The sequence below is a fragment of the Salmo salar genome, chromosome 28 (assembly GCF_965601325.2).
Source record: "Salmo salar chromosome 28, fSalSal1, whole genome shotgun sequence".
In the NCBI taxonomy this organism is placed as follows: domain Eukaryota; kingdom Metazoa; phylum Chordata; class Actinopteri; order Salmoniformes; family Salmonidae; genus Salmo; species Salmo salar.
The window spans coordinates 18,941,593-18,964,624 of NC_138318.1; the positions used below are offsets into that span (position 1 = coordinate 18,941,593).

General features: G+C 44.1%; 2 protein-coding genes across 6 annotated transcripts; one reads left to right on the forward strand and one right to left on the reverse strand.

The window, feature by feature from the left end:
* Positions 1–935: 935 nt before the first annotated feature.
* Positions 936–14,411, reverse strand: LOC106589611 (beta-1,3-N-acetylglucosaminyltransferase radical fringe). Of its 2 annotated transcripts, none has more exons than XM_014179797.3 (9): positions 14,354–14,411; positions 10,425–11,059; positions 4,942–4,990; positions 4,623–4,725; positions 3,617–3,770; positions 3,358–3,443; positions 3,072–3,237; positions 2,850–2,935; positions 936–2,581 (listed from the first exon to the last, which is right to left on the reverse strand). In XM_014179797.3, the coding sequence occupies exons 2-9, from the start codon at positions 10,971–10,973 to the stop codon at positions 2,515–2,517; spliced, it is 1,260 nt and encodes a 419-aa protein (XP_014035272.3). In that variant the 5' UTR covers positions 10,974–11,059; positions 14,354–14,411; the 3' UTR covers positions 936–2,514. The 2 variants fall into 2 exon arrangements, with proteins under 2 accessions (XP_014035272.3, XP_014035271.3); XM_014179796.3 differs by lacking the exon at positions 14,354–14,411 and adding an exon at positions 12,079–13,090.
* LOC106589609 (COP9 signalosome complex subunit 1) lies at positions 13,182–21,902 on the forward strand. Of its 4 annotated transcripts, none has more exons than XM_014179794.3 (14): positions 13,182–13,824; positions 15,042–15,160; positions 15,747–15,928; positions 16,087–16,254; positions 16,560–16,695; positions 16,939–17,016; positions 17,130–17,190; positions 17,480–17,565; positions 17,795–17,889; positions 18,010–18,115; positions 18,342–18,422; positions 20,031–20,168; positions 20,451–20,585; positions 21,232–21,902. In XM_014179794.3, the coding sequence occupies exons 2-14, from the start codon at positions 15,050–15,052 to the stop codon at positions 21,304–21,306; spliced, it is 1,452 nt and encodes a 483-aa protein (XP_014035269.1). In that variant the 5' UTR covers positions 13,182–13,824; positions 15,042–15,049; the 3' UTR covers positions 21,307–21,902. The 4 variants fall into 4 exon arrangements, with proteins under 4 accessions (XP_014035269.1, XP_014035268.1, XP_045566005.1 ...); XM_014179793.3 differs by having other exon boundaries at positions 15,068–15,160; XM_045710049.2 differs by lacking the exon at positions 13,182–13,824 and adding an exon at positions 13,894–13,915 and having other exon boundaries at positions 15,068–15,160.
* Positions 21,903–23,032: the final 1,130 nt, after the last annotated feature.

Here is a 23,032-nt window from a genome sequence, read left to right on the forward strand (position 1 = left end):
ACACTGCTGCTATTCTGTTTCTTGTCTATGCATAGTCACTTTAATAATTCTACCTACATGTACATATTACCTCAATTACCTCAACTAACCTGTACCCCCTGTATATAGTCTCGCTATTGTTATTTACTACTGCTCTTTAATTATTTGTTACTTTTATTTCTTATTTAATTATCACGTATTTTTCTTGAAACTGCATTGTTGGTTAACTGCTTGTAAGTAAGCATTTCACTGTATGGTTGTATTCGGCGCATGTGACAAATAAAATTTGATTTGATAATCATGAAACATACACCTCAACCTTTATTTATCTAGGAGATTTCTTTCTTCCTGTCCACGCGATGGATGGAGAACCCTGCTTGCTGAATGGATGGGGACAGTATATCCAGAGAGCCATGATTCCATGAAACAGAGTATGTTACAGTCCCTGATGTCTCTCTGGACGGAGATCCTCGCCCTGAGCTCGTATATTTTATTGTCCAGGGACTGAACGTTAGTGAGTAATATACTCGGAAGTGATGGATGGTATGCATGCCTCCTGAGTCCGACTAAAAACCCACTTCTTATTCCTCTTCTCTGGCGACGTTGTTTTGCAGCAGACCTTGGAATTAATGGAATTGGCTCGGGAAATTCAAACAAAGGAACCAATTCAGGGAAGTTGAATTTCTGGTCGAAATGCTGGTGAGTGAATACCGATCTAAAATCCAAAAGTTATTTCCGGCTGTAGGTAATAACGCAAGAAACATTCTGAGCAAATATTGTAAGAAATAACACACAAAAAAATACTGCAAAGGTGGCTAGTAGCTAGAAACAGCGTATTTCGGTGCCATTAACATTGTTCCACTGTCCTCCTGTACATCACTGTGTTGGTAATTGTGTCTTAATAATTATAATGATAAAAAACAATGAATCTGTAAAGCAAAGGGCTGAGAGGAGTGTTTGGTAATGCTGCAAAACATGCTTTATTCAACAGAAAACAAAATAATACATCAGTGGTGAAACGGAGGACAGGAGAAGATGAGAGGAAAAATATCACATCCTGACTCGAGTCTGAGTCAGACTCCTCTCTCTCAGCCACTGACCTGCAGTGGGAAAGACAGATTCGGTATTTGGATTATAGTGTTTTCGTGCAAAAAGGAATGTGAGACATCAGTAAAACACACCTACTTCCAGCTCAAGCTCACACATTACAACAAGTCAACAACACTAATGTAACTTTTAATACACAGAAATATTAAACACGGGAATTGAGATGAGTGCAAAATGTGTAGTCTTTTTGACAGAGAAATAACATGTATTGGGGGAAAAACGCAACAAAGGGTTCTAATGAATGATCTTCAAGATAATGTGCTCACCTTCAGAGGAGTCTGTTTTGGTTACTGCAGGGCTGTGTGTATATGTGTGGTGCACACTTGTTTTCATTCCTACTATCACACATACAATCCCTTTCATTCCTTCAATTCATTTTTCATTATGTGCTCTTAAGCATTTCCAAAGTCTAGTTGATTGAAACATAAGGCACTGGTATCATCTTTGGCTATAAGATATTAAAAGCATTCTGATTGAGTGGTTAAACTATTAGGTTGCACACAAACCTGCACATATGTACACACACCAGTTTGAAACCTCTTCTGGTAAGACATTAACTTCAGGACATGAGGGGCACAAGGGTAGTCTGAAGTGAAACCGACATGCAGCTAACAGTATTAGCTTCCTCCACTGTCCCTCTCCCCATACCGGGCTTCAACTAGTGATCCTCTGCTCGCAAACACACGTGACCGCCCTCCTTGACAACGTACCAATCGATTGAGCTATACAAAAGGATCCAATTGGATAGCTCCATCTGCAACATTGCAAGCTAGCCTTGGAGTCAGCTTACGGTACGTTCTTAACTCCGTTACATTAGCACAAACACCTCTCACTCATTACTTAAACTGTCTCTCTCTCTTCCTGGAACACTGATATCAGATAATCATCTCTGATGACTTCTGGTCATGAGCTGTTGTATAAAAAACATCAGTCCGGTAAATGTTTAGACCTAAAAGCAAATAAATTAACATTTCACCCTGTTCAGCATCTTACGGTACCTTTTCAACAGTAATTTAAGTACCTTAACACTCCTTCAAAAAACCCTGGACCACAATACTAAAAGATTAGAGTTTGGGATTTAAAGCAACGAGTGGTGATACACATCGTCACAGCAACAGCCAGCGACGACAACTTACTGCGATGAGTGGAGGGCACAGTAATGATAAGAGTAGTGGGGCATTTCTTCATCATCCCACCACGACCAAAGTGATCCTCACTCCATTTACCTAATCTTGTCTCCTCTCAAAGATACACAGACTTTTAACCATTTCATCTGAGTGAAGTGGTTCTGTAGGGTTAGCCAGGGTGCCAGTCTGGTTTTGCTTTGGCCAAATTGTCATTTTGCCATGGCAATGATATAGCTAGCATACACAGGGACACCAGTCAACCAGGCTGGTAGGAAGTATTGTAGATATACTTTAGTGGCCATCAATGGTGCCCCTCACTAGGACACCAGTCAGTCTCTGGGTAGAGGAGGCAGTGGACAGTCTTAAACCTAGAGAGAGAGAGACGGAGAGATAGAGGGAGGGGAGGAAGAGAGAGGGGGCAGATGGATGAAGAGAGAGGGAGAGATGAGCAATGCCGGGGGTGAGGGAGATGGTAAGACAAAAAAAAAGAGTTGGTGGAGAGAGAGGGGATAACCATTTACATGTAATTCACAATTCAGCTAGAGCAAACTTTGCACTGAGGCAGAGGTTTAGTAAACCAGTGTCATGTAATTGCCTTGTGCATCACTGAATGCTGGGTGGATGTTGTCTGATTACCGTGAGGGGTCCTCCACCAGAGAGAAAGCTCCTCCAATGCTGACCACATTCCTCCTGTTCTCAAAACCCCCATAGCTCAGAGTGACCTAGACACACACACACAAACAATTGGTAGCTATTGTATACATCACAGACAAAAGACAAAGTAGGGTGTCTCTCTTTCACCCACACACTTGTGTGTAGACAATCTCTCTCTCTCACAGACAGACCCCCCACCCCTACCTGTTCCAGCACGGTGTCTGTGGGCAGCCTCTGCAGGTTCTCCAGGTGGGAGTGGAAGAGGTGGGTGTGTGTCAGCGGCACTTCCAGCAGCGCCTCGATGATGTAACCGATAGTGCAGTCGTCAGGGAGACGGATCTTCTCCGCCGTGCTGATGAAGTTCCCCAGACTGGGGGAGGAGGAGGAGGTTGTGAGTTAACTGCTCAAAACAGTTTGGCTTAATAGCTTAACAGCTACAATAATATGTGCATCTGAAGAACATTGAGAGTGTCAAACTGTTCAGACTCACCTAGCCCATGGACTCATCTTGAGGGCCAGACCACGACTGATACAGAACCCTGCACCTCCTGTAGCAAACCAGAACTTCACCGACACCTGGGAGAAGAAAACAAGGGTCAGAGGTCAGGAGTAAGACCAGCAGAGAGGGAGAGAGATAAAGAGAGAGACAGGAAGGGAGGCATAGACAGAATCACCGAGATGGAAGGGATGGAGCGAGAGAGAAGGATGGTCTGGAGAAAGAGAGAGACAAACAGACAGGGTGTACTCACAGATCCGTCACTCTTGACCCTCTCTGCAGCCTCTATGGGGTGGTCGAGGCTGGGCCGGCCCAGGTAAACATCCTGGGTGTGTTGGAAGGAGGACAGCAGCTTCAGCAGACTGGGTACAATCACATAGTTATCATCATCCATATGGCAGAACCACCTGGGAGGAGGAGAGAGAGAGAATAGAAAGGGAGGGAGGGGGGAGGACAGAGAGAGATGTAAGTTATTACATTAATACAGTTATTAAAAATACATTTTATAAAGTGTTACTGACATGTTAAGGTGTTGTTATCATCACGACAATGATGGTGTTCATTGGAATGTATAGCAGCTCACAAAGTATCATATATAGTACATGGGACTGGAACAAATGTGTCCCTATTTTCACTGTTTTTATTTAACCTTTAACTAGGCAAGTCAGTTAAGAACAAATTCTAATTTTACAATGATGGCCTAACCCGGCCAAACCCTCCCCTAACCCAGACAACGCTGGGCCAATTGTGCACCACCCCATGGGACTCCCGATCATGTCCGTTTGTGATCCAGCCCGGGATCGAACCAGGGTCTGTAGTGACGCCTCTAGCACTGAGATGCAGTGCCGACAGTGTGTTCCTACAATCTGTGCTTGCAAGAGCTACTGTACCTGAAGACATACAGTCCTATCCATCTGTTGACCTCCTTAACTAAACACACAGAATCTAAGACATACGCGTGAGATGTATTCTCAAAATAGGCCTTTCCTCTTCTCACCAGTAAAGAAAGATAAATATTTCTTTACATAAGACAGGCAGTCTCCTGAAACTGAGAGGCTCAGTACTCTTGACAAAGGCAGCATCTTAACCACCAAGCCAGTGGGACTACTTGGTCTCTCTGATCAGGGCAGGAGAACAAACTAACTTCTGAATTGGCTTCTTATTGGCCAAATAATAAATAACTTAATCTATAGTTATGTTCTTAGCATGCAATGTGATGGTGAATAGCAGGAAGTAAGGTAAAGTATGTAAAGACTCACTTCCTCTGCGACTCGATGAACTTGTCGTATTCCACAGACATCTTACAGCACAGGGCCTGCCGCGTGTGTGCTGCTGAACAGTTGGTGTTGACGACATTAGCCCCTGAGAGAAAAGATGAGGGATGTTGAGTCTACTTACCGTACTACTGACACAGTAATGCTCGGATATCAAATACACATACGCCTGATAACATATTATAAGTCTTTCTAAGAACTCCAATCACATTTGACAAACGGTTACATTTAAGAAGGTACAGTGACACAATAATTGCTCTCCTATTTGTACCTCCATTATCCACCTATTAGAGTGTAGACTGACCTGCTCTCCTCCTCAGCTCCTGGTCCTCCCCATCAGTGAATATAAAGGTCTTGAGGAGACAGAGAGAGAGCGAGAGAGAGAGAGAGATGTTGTTAACACTAAGTTTGTTTCCACGTATACACCCCCCCCTCCCCCCACAAGACAGAGAGAACGAGAGAGAGCAAAAGAGAGAGGAGAGGGAAGAGAGATCAAAAATGTGGCTTGCCCAACGAGGCCTCCATGTCCTAGACCTATACTGCTGATTCATGGAGCGAAGCAGTTGGGTAAAACAATAACCAGACTATGCTAACTCAAACAACACTGGGCCCATTCTCCCTGGCACTCAGTCCCCCTCCTCCCCTTTACCCTGCTCGCCTCAACCATGGCATGCTCCCTCTTTCCTTTCCTCCTCTCTCTCCTAATTGTCTGTTATCCCTCCCTTCCTCCTGTCATTTATTCTTTCCCTCCCTCCCTGCTGCCCGCCTGCCTCGTGCCCAGTGGCATGCCTTCTCTTTCTATCCCTCTGTCCCCTTTTCATCTTTCTTTCTTCCCTCCCTCATCCCCCCCTTCTTTTATCCTCCAGTCGTCTCCTCCCTGCCTCGTGCCCGGTGGCATGCCCTCTCTTTCCTGTGTGCCCTGGGAGATGCTGGGCATCCGTGCCAGGACTGGTGGAAAACTACACAGGACACCACAGGCATGTGACACACACACACACACACACACACACACACACACACACACACACACACACACACACACACACACACACACACACACACACACACACACACACACACACACACACACACACACACACACACACACACACACACACACCACCAGGACGAGCCAGACCATGCCAGGCAAACAAAGACCTTCCCTGATCAAAGAGGGGAGGACCCAGTCACCCTGGCAACTCAGCAGATCCCTGGCCAGCCAGCAGGGCATAAATGGCCTGGACAGCAGTGTGGTTGCCAGGGCCCGGAGGCAGTGTGGTTGCCAGGGCCCGGAGGCAGTGTGGTTGCCAGGGCCCGGAGGCAGTGTGGTTGCCAGGGCCCGGAGGCTGAAGTTTTAAACAGATTTCTACTATGTTACGTCAACCTGCCAGCCTGGGGCTATTCTGGCTCACTGTAGATGGTGTAAATTCTCTGACAGGTTGTTAAAACAACACAAATGCGCACACTGTCACCCACGAGAAAAGTGATAACATCTTGTTAAAACATTTCAAGATACCCTGGTTCTACTCTAGTTCATTCAAAGTTGCTACACCATGAAGGAGAAAGCCTCCAATCCCTTCAATCTACAGTACCTTCCTTCCCTCCCTCCCTCCCTCCCTCCCTCCCTCCCTCCCGTAAGTCATTTTCCAACAGCTCTATTATGAACACTGTAGAAGGATTCCTAGAATAGTTTCCACATTTGAAATACTCAGAGACTAAAGCTGTGACTCAGTGTGGTTCCATGTCTTCTTTTCTTTCCAGAGAAATCTCTCCACATATATGGAGAGGTTAGCCTTGCGTTCACTCAGCAAGACTGGAGTTAAAGAGAAATGGCTGCTCTGTGTTCTCACGGACTCCCCTCATAGGGTTTTAACAGGCCCAAATAAACCCAGCAGGCATCCTTTAAACTCCACTACAGGTATACGTTGCCCGTAGTCACAGATCTAGGATCAGCCCACGATTATTCCGAACCTTAACCATTAGTGAGGAAAACACAAAACTGACCTTAGATCAGTGTCTTGGAAGTAGGAGCAACTTCATACTACTCCATAAACCTCACATGAGCCAGACTGACTGTTGAAAGCCCATTCTATTTGACCCCAGACACCAATCAGAGGCCTGTCTGTCTGTAGATCCCACTACTCTTTCAACCCTCTTGATTTCCAAACAGTAAAACAACTGATGAGCCTGACACATCCATATGATCTATAAATGAGTGGAACTACCCAGCTGCTACTCTTAACTGATGCTCATAACATTTTCCTTAGAGTGGCTCAACCTAGGCCGTCATTTTAAATAAGAATCTGTTCTTAACTGACTTGCCGAGTTAAATAAATAAAAAATGTTTTGTTAAATTGTTGACCTAAAAGACTGAGAACTAGGCCAATGCCCTATACCTGTCTGAGCCAATGGTCAGAACAGTAACGGTGGTCACACTTGGTCTTTTAGTGAATAGTGCAGGTGGCCATTAGAAAGTAGACACACAGTGGGACGCTGACACAATGCGGTCTTTGAACACTCCTCTCCTGGTCTGTGTCCCAAATGGCACCCCATTTCCTATACAGTGCACTACTTTGACCAGGGCCTATAGTGCATTATAAAAGAGAATAGGGTGCCATTTGGGATGCACCCCTGGAGCTGCCTGGGAGATAGGGTATTTTTAAGTCAACACAAATGGAGCTGTGACGTTAGTTACTAAGCAAATTGGGCCAGTGTGTTTGGTCCTGTTAATGTGCAGCTGAACACTGGAACTCTTTGTCTTGGAGGGCCTCACTGCTGATCTGTTTTATAGGCCCAGAACAGATCCAGGATATGAACCACAGTCACCCTATTCCCTTTATCCCTCATAATCAACTGGCGAACAGCGGTCCGGACCCAGAATGGGGTCGAGCTTCGACCCCTGGTATCATTTAAACGCACGTAAGACATGGGAAAATGTGTAGAACTGCAGAGAATTAGCTTTAAAACAGCAAAAACAATTCTCTGCCCCATGCAAAATTTGTAGAATTGAAAGAAACATGTTCTCTCCACCAGCAAGAGTTGTGTGAACAGTTTGGGGTTGCGAGGTAGGGGTTTGTTACTACACCGATAAATGACTATATCAATTCAGACCTTTGCCACCTAGGAAATGTGTGACCGGACCTTCTAAAATAGTACTTGTGAAATAAGCATAAGTGTGAAAGTATGTTAATACATGATGTATGTTGGCTATGGAAAAAGAGTATGAAGTAGCCTACCCCTTCACTCACACAGACTACCCCTTCACTCACACAGCCTACCCCTTCACTCACACAGCCTACCCCTTCAATTCAACGCTACACACTATTTAACACATGGGTATCTTTCTATAATATACTAGGTTATGGTTCTACCCTATGACACAGTTCTCCCTAGCTGTGCTCTTTTGCCTGTTGATCTAGAATATATTCTACAGCCTCCAGGTGATTACTGGAGTCAGGTGTGTTAGCTGAGGCTGGGGCAAAATCAGGCCCCCAAGGACTGGAGTTGCCCATCCCTGTTCTACAGCCTCCCATAGATCCCTGGGTGGGGAATGTTGATCTATATTCTACAGCCTCCCATAGATCCCTGGGTGGGGAATGTTGATCTATATTCTACAGCCTCCCATAGATCCCTGGGTGGGGAATGTTGATCTATATTCTACAGCCTCCCATACAGGCCCCTGTGTTTGGAGAAGGATAACACCAGAGAATTCTCCGCACTTTCCCCTCCCTCCCTCTGACTTATCCCCTAAACACATCTCTCATTCCTCCTGTGGTGGTAGACCCTGGGCCCCCAGAGGGAGGAAGTTCCTGAGCAACCAGAGACTACAGGAGAGCAGGAGACGTGTGCAGGAGGAACACACTGCTGTGTTTGCTTTCTCTCTGGGATCTCTGTCCCCCACCCCCTTTCTTCCCAGTTCAGCCAGCCTTGCTCCCACAGATTCCCCGTGCCCTCCAGCCTTCTAAATGGGGGGTGGTGGGGGTGGGTAGAAATTCCTGCACAGAGAGAGAGCAAACACAGCAGTGTGTTCCTCCTGCACACGTCTCCTGCTCTCCTCTAGTCTCTGGTTGCTCAGGAACTTCTTCCCTCTGGTGACCCAGGGCCTACCACCACATACACGCCCGCGCGTGAACGCTTCCCCACGCTGCACTGCACATGCTGACACACACAGGGCATGCCTTTCCACCCTTCCTGCACACACACACCGTCATGTGCTTAACCTTTCCATGTCCCCTGGCCACCATGGGTACATACCCACCCACACACACTACGGCCAGCAAGACACTGTTCTGTAGAACATCTGTTCTCCCCTGTACCATCACTACTACTCTCTACTCCAGCGTCTGTGTCTCATTATGGTCCTGTATATACAGATCACTGAATCCCAACCCGAGATACAGGTAACTCAAACTTAAGCATAAATTATGTATTGATGGGACAATACGTTAGGATTGGGCCATAGTGGCTGAGGTTATGAGGGGTAGAGAAGACATGGACTTCTCATCTCAGAGAATCTGTTTCAGTTTTACTTTATGGCTCCACTGAACATCAACCATTGCTTTAGTGGAGGATTCTAACCGTGCAGATTAGGGAACGCCCAATATCACACCAAACAACCACAAGACCAACAGAAATTGGCAGAAGAGCCAATAAGATGGCTTGGCGTCAATTCATCAAGATGAGTTACGCATGTGGTTTGTTAGAATCGTTATAGAACCCGATCCAAGCAGTCAATTGATTCCAAATGGCCAAAGATGCTCTTGACGCACATCTGGTCATTCTGAACCACAGGAGCTGATACTCTTGCCAAGGGGGGAGAAGTTGTTTATTTAATGGTTGAGATGTTTTTCTGAGATGAGTTCCAAGTGCTTGAGCTCTGTGCTGACAGGGAGTGGACTGGGTATCTGCAATGTCCCAGATGTCTCTACTTTTGTAATAGCAGTGGGAAACCCAGATGTGGGCCAGCATGGGGGCATGAATCTGCAGTGTTGGCAACAACAACAAAAAGTTGTTGTATTGGATAGGTGCAGTGAAATGTGTTGTTTTAAAGGGTCAGCCATAGTAGTATAACATCCCTTGAGCAAATTAGGTTTAAATGCCTTGCTCAAGGGCACGTTGACAGATTTTTTTACCTTGTCGGCTGGGGTATTCAAACCAGCGACCTCTTGGTTGCTGGCCCAACGCTCTAACTGCTAAGCTACCTGCTGCCCTATGGCTAAAACCATCCTTATGAGCACATGAAGACATTGGAAAGACGTTGAAAATAAATATTTTCAAAATCTTGTGTTCACTGGGATAGAATCTTAGACCAGAATTTGCCATAGCAGCACATTTCCTCCACTTCCATGTTCTATATGATAATCAAACCCTTGTTGAAGGAGTACAGTCAAGTCTCAGAGAAATGGACCTGCAGTGTAGTTGCAGTGACATACAGCCCATGGCGCTAGAAATGATGTTCACTCTTTACTGTTACTACAGCTGCTTGGAGAACAGAGAGAGGGGAAGGAGTCCTTGTGTACTCTAGAAACATGCCCTGTCTGGAGGTGTTTCTAATAGTACAAGACAAATGAGATGATCTACCCTGTAGACAAAACATAACCGGGGTATTTGTTGTTGACATAACAAATACCCTTATCCAGGGTCATAGGCTGCACCTGAACCACTGCCAAGTTCGGTCTTTTGTGTGTGTGTGTGTGTGTGTGTGTGTGTGTGTGTGTGTGTGTGTGTGTGTGTGTGTGTGTGTGTGTGTGTGTGTGTGTGTGTGTGTGTGTGTGTGTTCCTCCCTACCTGTTCTTTGGCTTTGGACACCCAGGTCTGGAACAGCAAATCCAGTCTGGACTTGTGGTACTTCCTGGTGGTCTTCACCGCTATGAAAATGTCTTTCAGCTCTAGAGGGGTCCTGGACCGAGACCCTCCAGCCCCCACCACAACTCCAGCTCTGTGGAGGAAGTTCTCCTTCGGCCCTGTCTGAGAGTCTGTATGCTTCCCATTGGCCTGGGTGTCACCTCGACCAGCTGTATACACCCAGTCCCCATCCCCAGTCCTCTTGGTCTCTCTGGGTGTGCCCTGCCCTATAGATCCACCAACAATCCCATTACGTCCCACTGTCACTTTCCCCACATCTGCCTGGAGAGGGACCACCAGACCTCCAGGGTGCTGGGGGGATTTGCTGGCACCTGTGCCTGCCCGGGCAGGCTTGGTGTGGGCCCGCGGCTGAGGCAGGTCCCCCTGATGCTGTGAGGGCTGAAGGGCAGGGATGAGGAGCAGCAGGAGGGCACAGAGGGCCAGGGAGAACAGAAAGCAGAGCTTGCTGACACCCATCGAGGAGACATGCATCCTGATTGGCCGCTGGAGGGGCCTGTCAGCCGCCAGCTTTGTTTCCCGCTCCACCGCGTCCCATCTTTATGACATCACACAGGAACCTGAAGAGACATCAACACACATGACTTCATCATCACCACCCCCACCACCCTCATAATAAGATGACAGTGACACTTGAAAACATAATCTGAGTGTATGGATACTGGCTCCTGCATGGGTTTACTCTACCCTGGGTGCCAGACAGACTAGTCTGTTTCTGCATAAAAGGGACATGATTTCACTGTACAACTCTATATACATTCTGATTGAGTCCCTCTTAAATGGCAGACACTATTTCTTCGCAGTCTGACCACTAACTTTTGCTGAATTGCAAAGACAGGCCTGTATAGTCTGGAAATTCTCCTCTTGGCACATTGTCACTCATGCCCTTCCATTTGCCAGTCAGTTCATACAGGTCACATTTAATTGACAGACTTACCTTCAGTGTGTGAGCAATTTCCTGTTTGCTGCTATTTTCAGAGGCAATGATACCTCAACCAGTAACAGATGTCAGTTGTAGTAAGCAGAGGGATGTAATCAAACCCTTTTTTCTTTACTAAAATTAGCCCCCTTAGTAAAATATGAGCTCTCAGCACAGATATGTGGATATAGCATGAAGGATAGTATGGTTTATGAAGGAGTTATACATCATTTACAGGGGGAAATAAATAAATAACCCAAACGCCTAAAATTTAATATTTTGGTGCCTGGTTTGGGATTATGCAAATCTGCAAATCTGGTAGATACAAATCTGCCAGATTGGGTCACTGCCAATAGAAACAGGTCTGACTGTGGGCTCGGTCATTTAACTGTAGCTTTCACAACAAATGTATGAAAACAACAACGCGATTAACCAACATTATTGGGTCTTATAAAGGTAACTTTAAAGTTTACGGGGATGTTTAGGAGTTGTTTCATGTGCATGTCGTGCACATACGGATCTATAGGCTGTCCTACGGTAAACAAAAGAAAGGCAAGAGTGTCCAGTCAATTATTTTGAATTACATTCTATGAAACCCCCTGCTTATTCCGAGTTACTTAAAACACGTATTATGTGATGACGAAAATGCCTTATACTTACATGGAAACTAAATAAATCACGTTTTTAATCCGACGTGCCTCCTCCCAACTGCAGCAACAAAACACCAGGGGAACTGGACACCAAAAATGAATTAAGTGAACAGAATCTGATCAAAGAAAATGAAAATACAACACAGGGTTTCCAGACGCTTTTATACTCTTCAACGATCTTCTCTTTTTTGTCTCCTCGTCTTGACTATGATTTGATTGGGCTCAGATTTTAACCATCAGCAAGCAGCCCGCTTTCTCTATTCGACCGCGATTAAGTAGCCTAGCTGTGCACTCAACCAGTCAAGTGCAGGCGAGTCAAACAATGTAATTTGTTTCTATTGCGATTATAAACGACCTATGTTTCTCGGATTCCTCTCAAGTCACCTACTGTGTGATTCTCTCTCCAAAAGCAAATCCTCTGAAACTGAGCGCCCTCTGGCTGATGCTGACCTGGCCTTGCAAGTTAAATGTCCCTGTAGTGTAGTAGGCTACAGCTGTTGGGGTCGCCACTGTGTTGCTATTTTCGCTCTGGATGTCGTAGCCTATTTTGTGCTGACAATGAAAAAGTTGTCAGACAAAACAACTCGCGGCAAAATCCCTCCAGTATGCTTAGCCAACTGGTGTGATAAAGTTAAAAACATGTATTCATCTCAATGGTGACCTCAAATAAATTGTTAGAATTTACAATTTGAGTAATTCATTTTTAATATCTGAACTAGTTGCATCTTAATACAAATTACCATCAGTTTGCAACTGTTTTTTGTTGTTGTTGATCGAAATATTCCGCGTTCAAAACAACTGGGAACTCGGAAATCTCCGATGACTTCAGTGCGTTGAAACAACTGGAAACTCGGAAACAAACGATCTCCCACTGGTAAAAATCGATTCGAACGGTAATCCGAATGGGAATTATCGGGCCGCTTCTAGAGCTCCGATTTTTCAACCTGAATATCACTGACGTCATGATTTGACCTCGTATTTTTCCGAGTTCGGAGTGGACATGAACGCTGCAATAACACTGCCTCGGACACATCTGGAGCAGCGCTGACGTCATTATGTAAAGAGCCCTGTGAACCCATGCCCCGGATGTGATAGCGAGCCGTTGTTTAGCGCTGTCGACTCAGATTATCCATCATATTACATTTTAGTCATTTAACATATGCTCTTATCTCGAGCTATTTACAGTAGTGAGTGGATACATTGTTGTACATTTTTCTGGTCCCACATGGGACTCAAACCCACAACCCTGGCGTTTGCAAGCGCCGTGCTCTACAAACTGAGACACACGGGACCATATCGACCAGTTAATCGACTGGCTGCTCCAACAATGAAAATAAATGTATTCAGAAATGGAAGGCAGTCGGGAGAAGGCAAGATCAGGTGGGACCATTCTAGCCAATGACAGAGCAGATACGAGTGTGATAACAGGCACAACTCCGATATAAAGTGTTTTTTTTCTTCTCAAACTTGGCAGGATATCATGTGTGCTACTTATATCAGTATACTCGTAACAACGTAAGCATTACCAAATGTATATTCGATCAAATAAGCCTCAAGTAGAAAATAAGACATTCATTTTTTGTTAACCAAATTCGATTGATCTCCATACAACAACTCCTCCCTTGATCAGCGGGGAAAACGCCACCTGCTGGAGAAGACAGATTTTGGTCCCAGTTATCCGTCTCGCTTCGCTTCTTCCGCTGAACGTCACAAACCGTGAAAGATGCCTTTGCCCGTGCAAGTATTCAACTTTCAGGTAATAATTAATCGATTTTGATGCATGTTTACACAAAAACGATATGCGGGTATGCACGTGGAGAAGGCTGTCCTCGCGCTTAACTGGGACGGTGGGTACTCCGATAAACACGCAAGCCTTGCATAAATCGGGAGTAGTTTGGGCCGCTAGCAGTACTGGCAAGCTAACTAGCTAGGCTAACTTTAGTAAGTTCATATAGCTAACTCTACAGCGTTATATTTCCATTTACTGTTATTCTATACCAACTGACTAATGTTAGAATGACACATTTGTTTGAAAGGTGCACCCCAGGAAACTGTTCGCTGGTCATTTCTGGTTTCTTCAGGCACTTTGACAGTCATGCTAACTAGCTAGTTTTCTGTTATTGTAGTTAGTTGGCTGACTTGTTATCCAGCTAGTAGTAGTTTAGCCATCCCTTTTTAATTTTGTTCAGCGACAGATGTACATTGTGTCTCCAATGTAAATATCCAGTAGGACATGAGCGATCTGTCTATTGTGGGAGTGTCGTGTATGTATGGCTATTCGTTACCTTTGTAACCTGGTTGCAGACAGTCAGTATTCCCCTCATTGTACCACGCTGCTATGACACTTATCAACACTATGTACAGAACTGCCAAAATAAAGATGACACTTGATAAAATCAGGGATACAAAGAATATTGAAAGCAGGTGCGTCCACAGGTATGGTTCCTGAGTTAATTAATCAATTAACATCTCATCATGTTTAGGGTCATGTATAAAAATTCCCTGTTGCCTGTTATTATGGCTACCATTGCTAAAAGAAGATATCTCTGTGACTTTGAAAGAGGGGGTATCAAAAGAGCAAAGGGGGTTTAAAGTGTGTGTGTCAGTCACCTGATCTCAACCCTATTTTTTTAATTTTACTTTTATTTAACTAGGAACAGTGGGTTAACTGCCTTGTTCAGGGGCAGAACGACACATTTTTACCTTGTCAGCTCAGGGATTCGATCTTGCAACCTTTCGGTTACTACAACACTCTAACCACTAGGCTACCTGCCGCCCCAATTTTAGGAGGTTCTGTAGCGGCACCTGAGACAGTTTTCCACCACCATCAACAAAACAACAAATTATGGCATTTTCGTGAAAGAATAGTCCAATAGTTCCAGACACTTATAACATTGAAGCTGTTCTGGCAGCACGTGGTGGCCCAACACCCTATTAAGACACTTTATGTTGGTGTTTCTTTTATTTTGGCAGTTACCTGTATGTTCGCTCTTCTTCAGGGGGTTGTTGAGCCCATGCAGATAGATGCTGACCCACAGGAGGACCAGCAGAATGCACCAGATGTCAACTACGTGGTGGAAAATCCCACGCTGGTATGGTCTATCTATCCAGGATTTCCCCCTACTGGCATTGTAAAGGCGGGCTTGTTTCATGTAGACGGGACTCAAATACCACACAAATGACATTTCTACTGCAATTTAAATGTGAAACTGAAATCAAAGGAATCTATAGAAGGGGAATACCCCACAAGACATGCCGCTAGAGGTCTCTTCACAATACCCAAGTCCAGAACAGACTATGGGAGGCGCTACATAGAGCCATGACTACATGGAACTCTATTCCACATCAGGTAACTGATGCAAGCAGTAGAATCAGATTTTAAAACTGATAAAAATACACCTTATAGAACAGCGGGTACTGTGAAGAGACACACAAACGCGAGCATACAAATAATGTTGTATGGTGGTATTATATATGTTGTATTGTAGATATGTAGTGGTGTGAAACAGTACATCATATAACTTTATTATCTTTAGTTTTATGTGTAATGTAAGTGCGTTAATGTGTTTGGATCCTTAATAAATACAAATGCAGACTATTGAGTAAAAAATCAACATTTTTAGGCTTTTGTCCCACTGAAGTGTGTGTGTGTGTGTGTGTCTTTGTCTCTCTCTCTAGGACCTGGAGCATTATGCTTCCAGCTACTGTGGTCTGATGCGTATTGAGAGGCTGCAGTTCATAGCAGAGCACTGTCCCCAGCTCCGCGCCGAGGCCCTGAAGATGGCCCTGTCTTTTGTCCACAGGACCTTCAACGTAGACGTGTACGAGGAGATCCACCGCAAGCTCACAGAGGCCACCAGGTAGGTGTATCACAGCCCTCGCTTAGCCTAGTACCCTCCAGCATAGCACAGAGAAGGTACAGCAACACAGAGTGCTTACTACTAGTACATGGTATGTTATTTTTAATTGTTGGTTTGGAAAGTGCTTTTTGTTGAGTGATTGATTGATGTGTGTTCAGAGAGGTCCAGGGGGCTCCAGATGCTGTGGTGGAGGGCGGGGCAGTCGAACCCCCTCCTCTGGACACAGCGTGGGCCGAGTCGACCAGGAAAAAGGCCCTGCTCAAACTGGAGAAATTGGACACTGACCTGAAGAACTACAAAGGCAACTCCATCAAAGAGAGCATCAGGTGGGTGGGAGACACTACGGTTGTTAGCATCAAGTAGATAATAAACCGATTGGGTAATCCTCACCTCCGAGAGGATCGGCCTGAGCAATGTGCTGCGTCTGTTTGCAGATCTTGAAGTAATCACTGAGTAGTTGACTAGTAGTAGTAGTAGTTTTTAAATGTACGGTCATTTGGTATGGAATATTTATTTGTTGATCAGTGATTCTGCATAGTGCTTTGTTCAGGCCAAAGGGGGATCTTTCCTGACCTCTCTTCCTCTGTGGTACTGGTCCAAACGCTCTCTATAATTATTTTTTTCATCTCAGGAGGGGTCATGATGACCTTGGGGACCACTACTTGGACTGCGGTGACCTCAGCAACGCCCTTAAGTGCTACTCCCGAGCCCGAGACTATTGCACTAGCGCAAAGCATGTCATAAACATGTGTCTTAATGTCATCAAGGTACGTCATCATTCATCATAATGATAGTTAGTGGTCCTAGGTTTTTGGTCAATGCTCTTAATCCTGATGTAAAGTCTGGAGGGCAGAAGGGCTATATTCCTCTCTCGTTCTGTCTCTGCCTCACTTGTTCTCAGCCTCTTCCTTTCTCTGTGATATGATTAACTCCAATGACTAGCACTAGAGGGTGGTATTGATGTGTGTCCTACAGGCTTTCTTACTGAATTCACTGTTTTTATCTATCAGGTTAGCGTCTACCTCCAGAACTGGTCCCACGTCCTTAGTTATGTGAGCAAAGCTGAATCCACTCCAGAGATAGCGGAGGTAAGTCGTAGGTTCCTCTGAGAGAGAGAGAGAGAGCATAAGTCCTCTACTGTCTTAAAAAAAACACAGACGTGTCCATCTTTACTGAGGGAATATCTTTATTTTTGTTTCAGCAAAGAGGGGAGAGAGATTGCCAGAGTCAGTCAGTCCTCACCAAATTAAAATGTGCTGCAGGTAATTCACTCACTATCTTTGTTGTTCTACAAAGGGATGTACATACTGTAAGTGTTTTCACCTGTTGTTCTCTAGAGGGTATAAAACACACTAACAACAGATGCCAATCTTCAACAGGTGCAGACACTCATGCTAATGTTTTGTTTCAATGAAAATGGATTTGTTTTAAACCCCCTTCTGCTTTGATTAGATTACAAAATTCTCTTCCCACACTCAGGTTCATTTGACCTCTCGTTCTTTCTCCTTGTTCCTCCTCCTCCACGTCTGTATATCTGTCACTGTCCCCCAGGCCTAGCTGAGCTGGCCTCCAGAAAGTACAAACAAGCAGCCAAGTGCTTCCTGCTGGCCTCTTTCGACCACTGTGATTTCGCTGAGGTTAGTCGGTCTGCCTGCCTGTCTGTGTGGTACTTTAAAGGTGAAGTCTGTGACTTCCCTGTGTTGTTCTGTGATAATTGTGTATTGTTTATCAACAATTGGGAAGGCAACAACAACTAGGACAAGGGTACTTGGGACAATTGTAAAGACAATTGCTGCTTGACAAATTCTCATATTTAAAAAAAAAATTCTGTTGACGATGTACCAACCTCCTGTATTGTGTGTCCAGCTCCTGTCCCCCAGTAATGTAGCGGTGTACGGAGGGATGTGTGCCCTCGCCACCTTCGACAGACAGGAGCTACAGAAGAACGTCATCTCAAGCAGGTGTGTGAGCGCGCAAACGCCTGTGTATCTGCTGTATATCTGGTGTGTGTTTTTCATGTAACTATTCGAGCTGTGTTACCATCCACCCTCTTCTATTCATGTCTTTTTATGTCCTCCCAGCTCCTTTAAATTATTCTTAGAGTTGGAGCCTCAGGTCCGTGACATCATCTTTAAGTTCTATGAGTCAAAGTACGCTTCCTGTCTCAAAATGCTGGATGAGATCAAGGTGAGATTGATCTATAATTATCAATCGATCCAACGATTGCATTGATGTGAAAAACACAAAATGGGTAGCAAAGAATTTGAAAACGGGAATTAAAGGAAGTAAGGACCAAGTAACGTGATTTCCTACGTTGAAAGCTATGATGTATTTTCCTAGTGCTGTATTTTCATTATGTTGATAACACATTTAAAACCTGTCCTAAATGCACACTGCTTTTCTTATTTCTCAGGATAACCTGCTGTTAGACATGTACCTGGCCCCCCACGTACTGACCCTCTACACACTGATCAGGAACAGAGCCCTTATACAGGTGAGACGGACAGGTGAGGCTGGGGGACAGGAACACTTTTCCTCCAGTACTCCCACATAATACTGAACATCATGGACATCCAGAGTATTCTGTTGCTTTCCTTATATACTCACAACTACGGATGGGTTTGAATAGTCAATTAGTCAGTCAATGGCTCCCCCATAGACGTAAAGAAATAAATAGGCAATCGGATACCAAACTTTTCTCTCTCTCACGTTTCCATCCAGTTTTTATGTGAGTAAAGTCATACCGTAAATAACAAAATGTCCAGTTTTTATGTGAGTAAAGTCATACCGTAAATAACAAAATGTCCAGTTTTTATGCGAGTAAAGTCATACCGTAAATAACTAAATGTCCAGTTTTTATGTGAGTAAAGTCATACCGTAAATAACTAAATGTCCAGTTTTTATGTGAGTAAAGTCATACCGTAAATAACTAAATGTCCAGTTTTTATGTGAGTAAAGTCATACCGTAAATAACTAAATGTCCAGTTTTTATGTGAGTAAAGTCATACCGTAAATAACTAAATGTCCAGTTTTTATGTGAGTAAAGTCATACCGTAAATAACTAAATGTCCAGTTTTTATGTGAGTAAAGTCATACCGTAAATAACTAAATGTCCAGTTTTTATGCGAGTAAAGTCATACCGTAAATAACTAAATGTCCAGTTTTTATGCGAGTAAAGTCATACCGTAAATAACTAAATGTCCAGTTTTTATGCGAGTAAAGTCATACCGTAAATAACTAAATGTCCAGTTTTTATGCGAGTAAAGTCATACCGTAAATAACTAAATGTCCAGTTTTTATGCGAGTAAAGTCATACCGTAAATAACTAAATGTCCAGTTTTTATGCGAGTAAAGTCATACCGTAAATAACTAAATGTCCAGTTTTTATGCGAGTAAAGTCATACCGTAAATAACTAAATGTCCAGTTTTTATGTGAGTAAAGTCATACCGTAAATAACAAAATGTCCAGTTTTTATGTGAGTAAAGTCATACCGTAAATAACTAAATGTCCAGTTTTTATGTGAGTAAAGTCATACCGTAAATAACAAAATGGGGAAAGTTTCGGTACAACTCTTGAAAATGCTGACAGACAATTTGTTCGTTCGACATGGTGAGATCTTTTTGTGTCTGTAAATTTAATTATGCAAGAAATGGAGGTGTAAATGCCTCTGTGCACATATTGATATAATAACCATCATATCAACGTATGTGGATTCTAGAATATTCACATGAAAATCTGTCACTAATTGGATGGAAAGCTGTCACTTCTAGCTCAGGCAGCAATCAATACTACATTTAGCTGAGGAAATGTGTCTGAATGACACTGACTACTGGGGTCAAACATCTACAGGGGTTGCATCCCAAATGGCACCCTATTCCTTCTATAGATCACTACTTCTGACCGTAGCTGGACTAGCAGGTGAAGTATGGCACCTAAAATGGTTGTTCTGCTAATGTTATTTAATATCATGCCCTAAATTAGACATCGTTTTTTTTTTTGTGTGTATTGGTGTGGGCGAGGGTCATGCATGCGTGTGCAGTTCCTCAGTCTCTACTTTTCATTTGCTTGTGTGACTAAGATGTTAACGTGTGTGTGTGTCAGTACTTCAGCCCGTACGTGTCTGCAGACATGACTAAGATGTCCCAGGCCTTCAACACCACAGTGTTAGCTCTGGAAGACGAACTCACCCAGCTCATACTGGAGGGACTTATCAACGCACGCATAGACTCCCACAGCAAGGTAACACACACACACACACACACACACACTCAAGAGTCAAGTCACATATTCACCCCACCCCCCAGCTCTCTCACTCACACACTAGATGCACTCCGATCACTCTCATTGTTTAACAGTTTTCTAATCTTATAATGCAGCATGGGATGTTGATTTGACAGTGACCCAAATGGTTTGCCACAGCGCTCTTATCCCCAGCATGTCTCTCTCCTCCCTCCTCTCTTTGAGATGCCGAGCACATTTATGTACAAAGAGACTATGAAACACTCTCCCTCCTCATCTCAGATCCTGTATGCGCGGGACGTGGACCAGCGGAGCCACACGTTTGAGAAGTCTATCCACATGGGCAAGGAGTTCCAGAGACGAGCCAAAGCCATGATCCTACGAGCTGCCGTGCTGCGCAACCAGATACACGTCAAGGTACCTCTGCACACAGGGTCTCCCTGGGGTTTTCAGGCTGGGGTTTCCAGGCTGCTTTCTCTTTACTCATCCATCTTGCCTTTTACCTTTAGGATATGGACATGTCTCAGAACTGCTATTTCTTTCTTTATTTTGACATCCTTGCCTCAGTCAGCCTCCCTATCAGTGCCGCCATCTAATCATCTCCTTTCTTTCTCTCTTTCCCTTTTCCCATATCCGCTTTGTCTTCCTTTCATTCTCTGTCGTTGACCTCTGGTCCACCCGTCCTCTCTACAGGCCGTCCTCCCCCTCTCCTCACCTCTGTTCCTCTCAGCCATCCACTACTGCTCATTTCCAAACATCATTGGCTCTGAAATAAAATACTGTTTGATTTAGAGGAGGAATCTCTGTCGTCTGTCCCTCTCTCCCCAGTTTGTCACGATCTTACAGTACCAGAGAATAGTTGCAACACGTTTTATATTGTATGCTTTGTACGTTTTCCTTTTGATAAATATACTGTGTGTTCTTACGTCTGAAGACTGGTAAAGGCATCAGAATGCAGGATGAGAATGAAGTTTTCCCCCGTCTTTGCTTATAGAGGATGTCAACCACTCAACCTTATTTTTCTCTCCGCCTCTCCTCCCTTTTTCCTTCCCTCTCTCTCCAGTCTCCTCCCAGGGAGGGCAGCCAAGGCGAACTCAACTCTGCCAACAGCCAATCACGAATGAGCACCAACATGTGAACATTCCCATGAGACCTCTGTCTTATAGGAAGTTACCATGTCAGGGGGGATCTGCCAGGGGGACCTAGCACCCCCCCCCCCACCCCCCCCTCCCCATCTGAGGATCCCCCTCCTCCTGCTGACTCAGTGCTGCATCTTTTGCCTGCAGAAAGAAAAATACTGAGACGTCAACTTCAATAGGCTGTGTCTTAAATGGTACCCCTATTCACTATATAGTGCACCACTTTTAACCAGGGCCTATGGAGCTCTGGTCAACTGTAGTGCACGATATAGGGAATAAGGAAGCCATTTTGGATGCACCAAGGACTCTGGTCATGTGGGAAGTGAACAGTGGTAGTCTGTGGAGATACTTGATGAGCAACCTGAGTGTGTTAATGTTGTATTGGAGAGGCTGTGTGTGTGAGAGTGTTTACAGTTGAGTGGCGCTCAGTCGCTTCACAGTACTGTCCTCTTTCCTAAGATGCACTTTTCTCTTTCATTCTTTTTTTCTCATGATGATAGACGTGATGCATCCACTAAGAAATTAACAGAACACACACTTCACAACCAATGTCCACAAGATCTGATTTTAAAATAAATGTGTATGATAATCGGAAGCGTGGTCAGGACTTTTGTCTTCTCACAATATACCTTTGTTTACCAGTTGCACAATAAGCCGATTTCCCACACACCCTTAACATTGTTTATTTATGACCACTAAAGAACAGAATGCTGATACCGAGATGTAGTTTTTTAGGAAGATTGCATTGAATTTCAATGTTATGTGATTTTTATTCTTGTACAAAGTAATTGGATATAAATCAAGTCAAGCGGGACCGTACCGTAAGCAGAGGATGAGGAAATGGGTTTCATTTATTTTTCTCTTTGCGCTGTCATCTGATTCCTGCTTCTCCCACATTAAAACCTCACAAAATCACTGATCTCTGACAACTGATAGCATGCACTTGTTTTAATTATTCGAATGGATGAGGAGAGCTGGTCCTGGGGCTCTGTTCACAAACAAACAGCACCAGGATAGCAACACAATTAGACCCAACCAAGTCATAAGAAAACAAAAAGATAATTACTTGACCTATTGGAAAGAATTTACAAAAAAACAGCTATTTGGTCCTAAACAGAGAGTGCACAGTGGCAGAATACCTGGCCACTGTGACTGGCCCAAAATTAAGGAAATCTTTGACTATGTACAGACTGTGAGCATAGCCTTGCTATTGAGAAAGGCCGCAGAAGGAAAACCTGGTTCCAAAAAGAAGCTTCACTTCCTAACCTCCTGCCCAATGTATGACCGTATTTGATATGCATATTTCCCTCAGATTACACAGACCCACAGAGAATTCGGACACAAATCAACTTTTGATAAACTCCCTTATCTACTGGGTGAAATACCACAGTGTGCCATCACAGCAGCAATATTTGTGACCTGTTGCCATAAGAAAAGGGCAACCAGTGAAGAACAAACGCCATTGTACAACCTATATTTGTATATTTTCCCTTTTGTACATTAACTATTTGCACATCATTACAACACTATATGGACATATGACATTTGAAATGTCTTTATTCTTTTGGAACTTTTGTGAGTGTAATGTTTACTGTTAAATGTTTTGTTTATTTCACTTTTGATAATTATCTATTTCACTTGCTTTGGCAAGGCAAACATATGTTTCCTCTGCCAATAAAGCCCCTTAAATTGAAATTGATATTGGCGACACAATTTTACTCACGG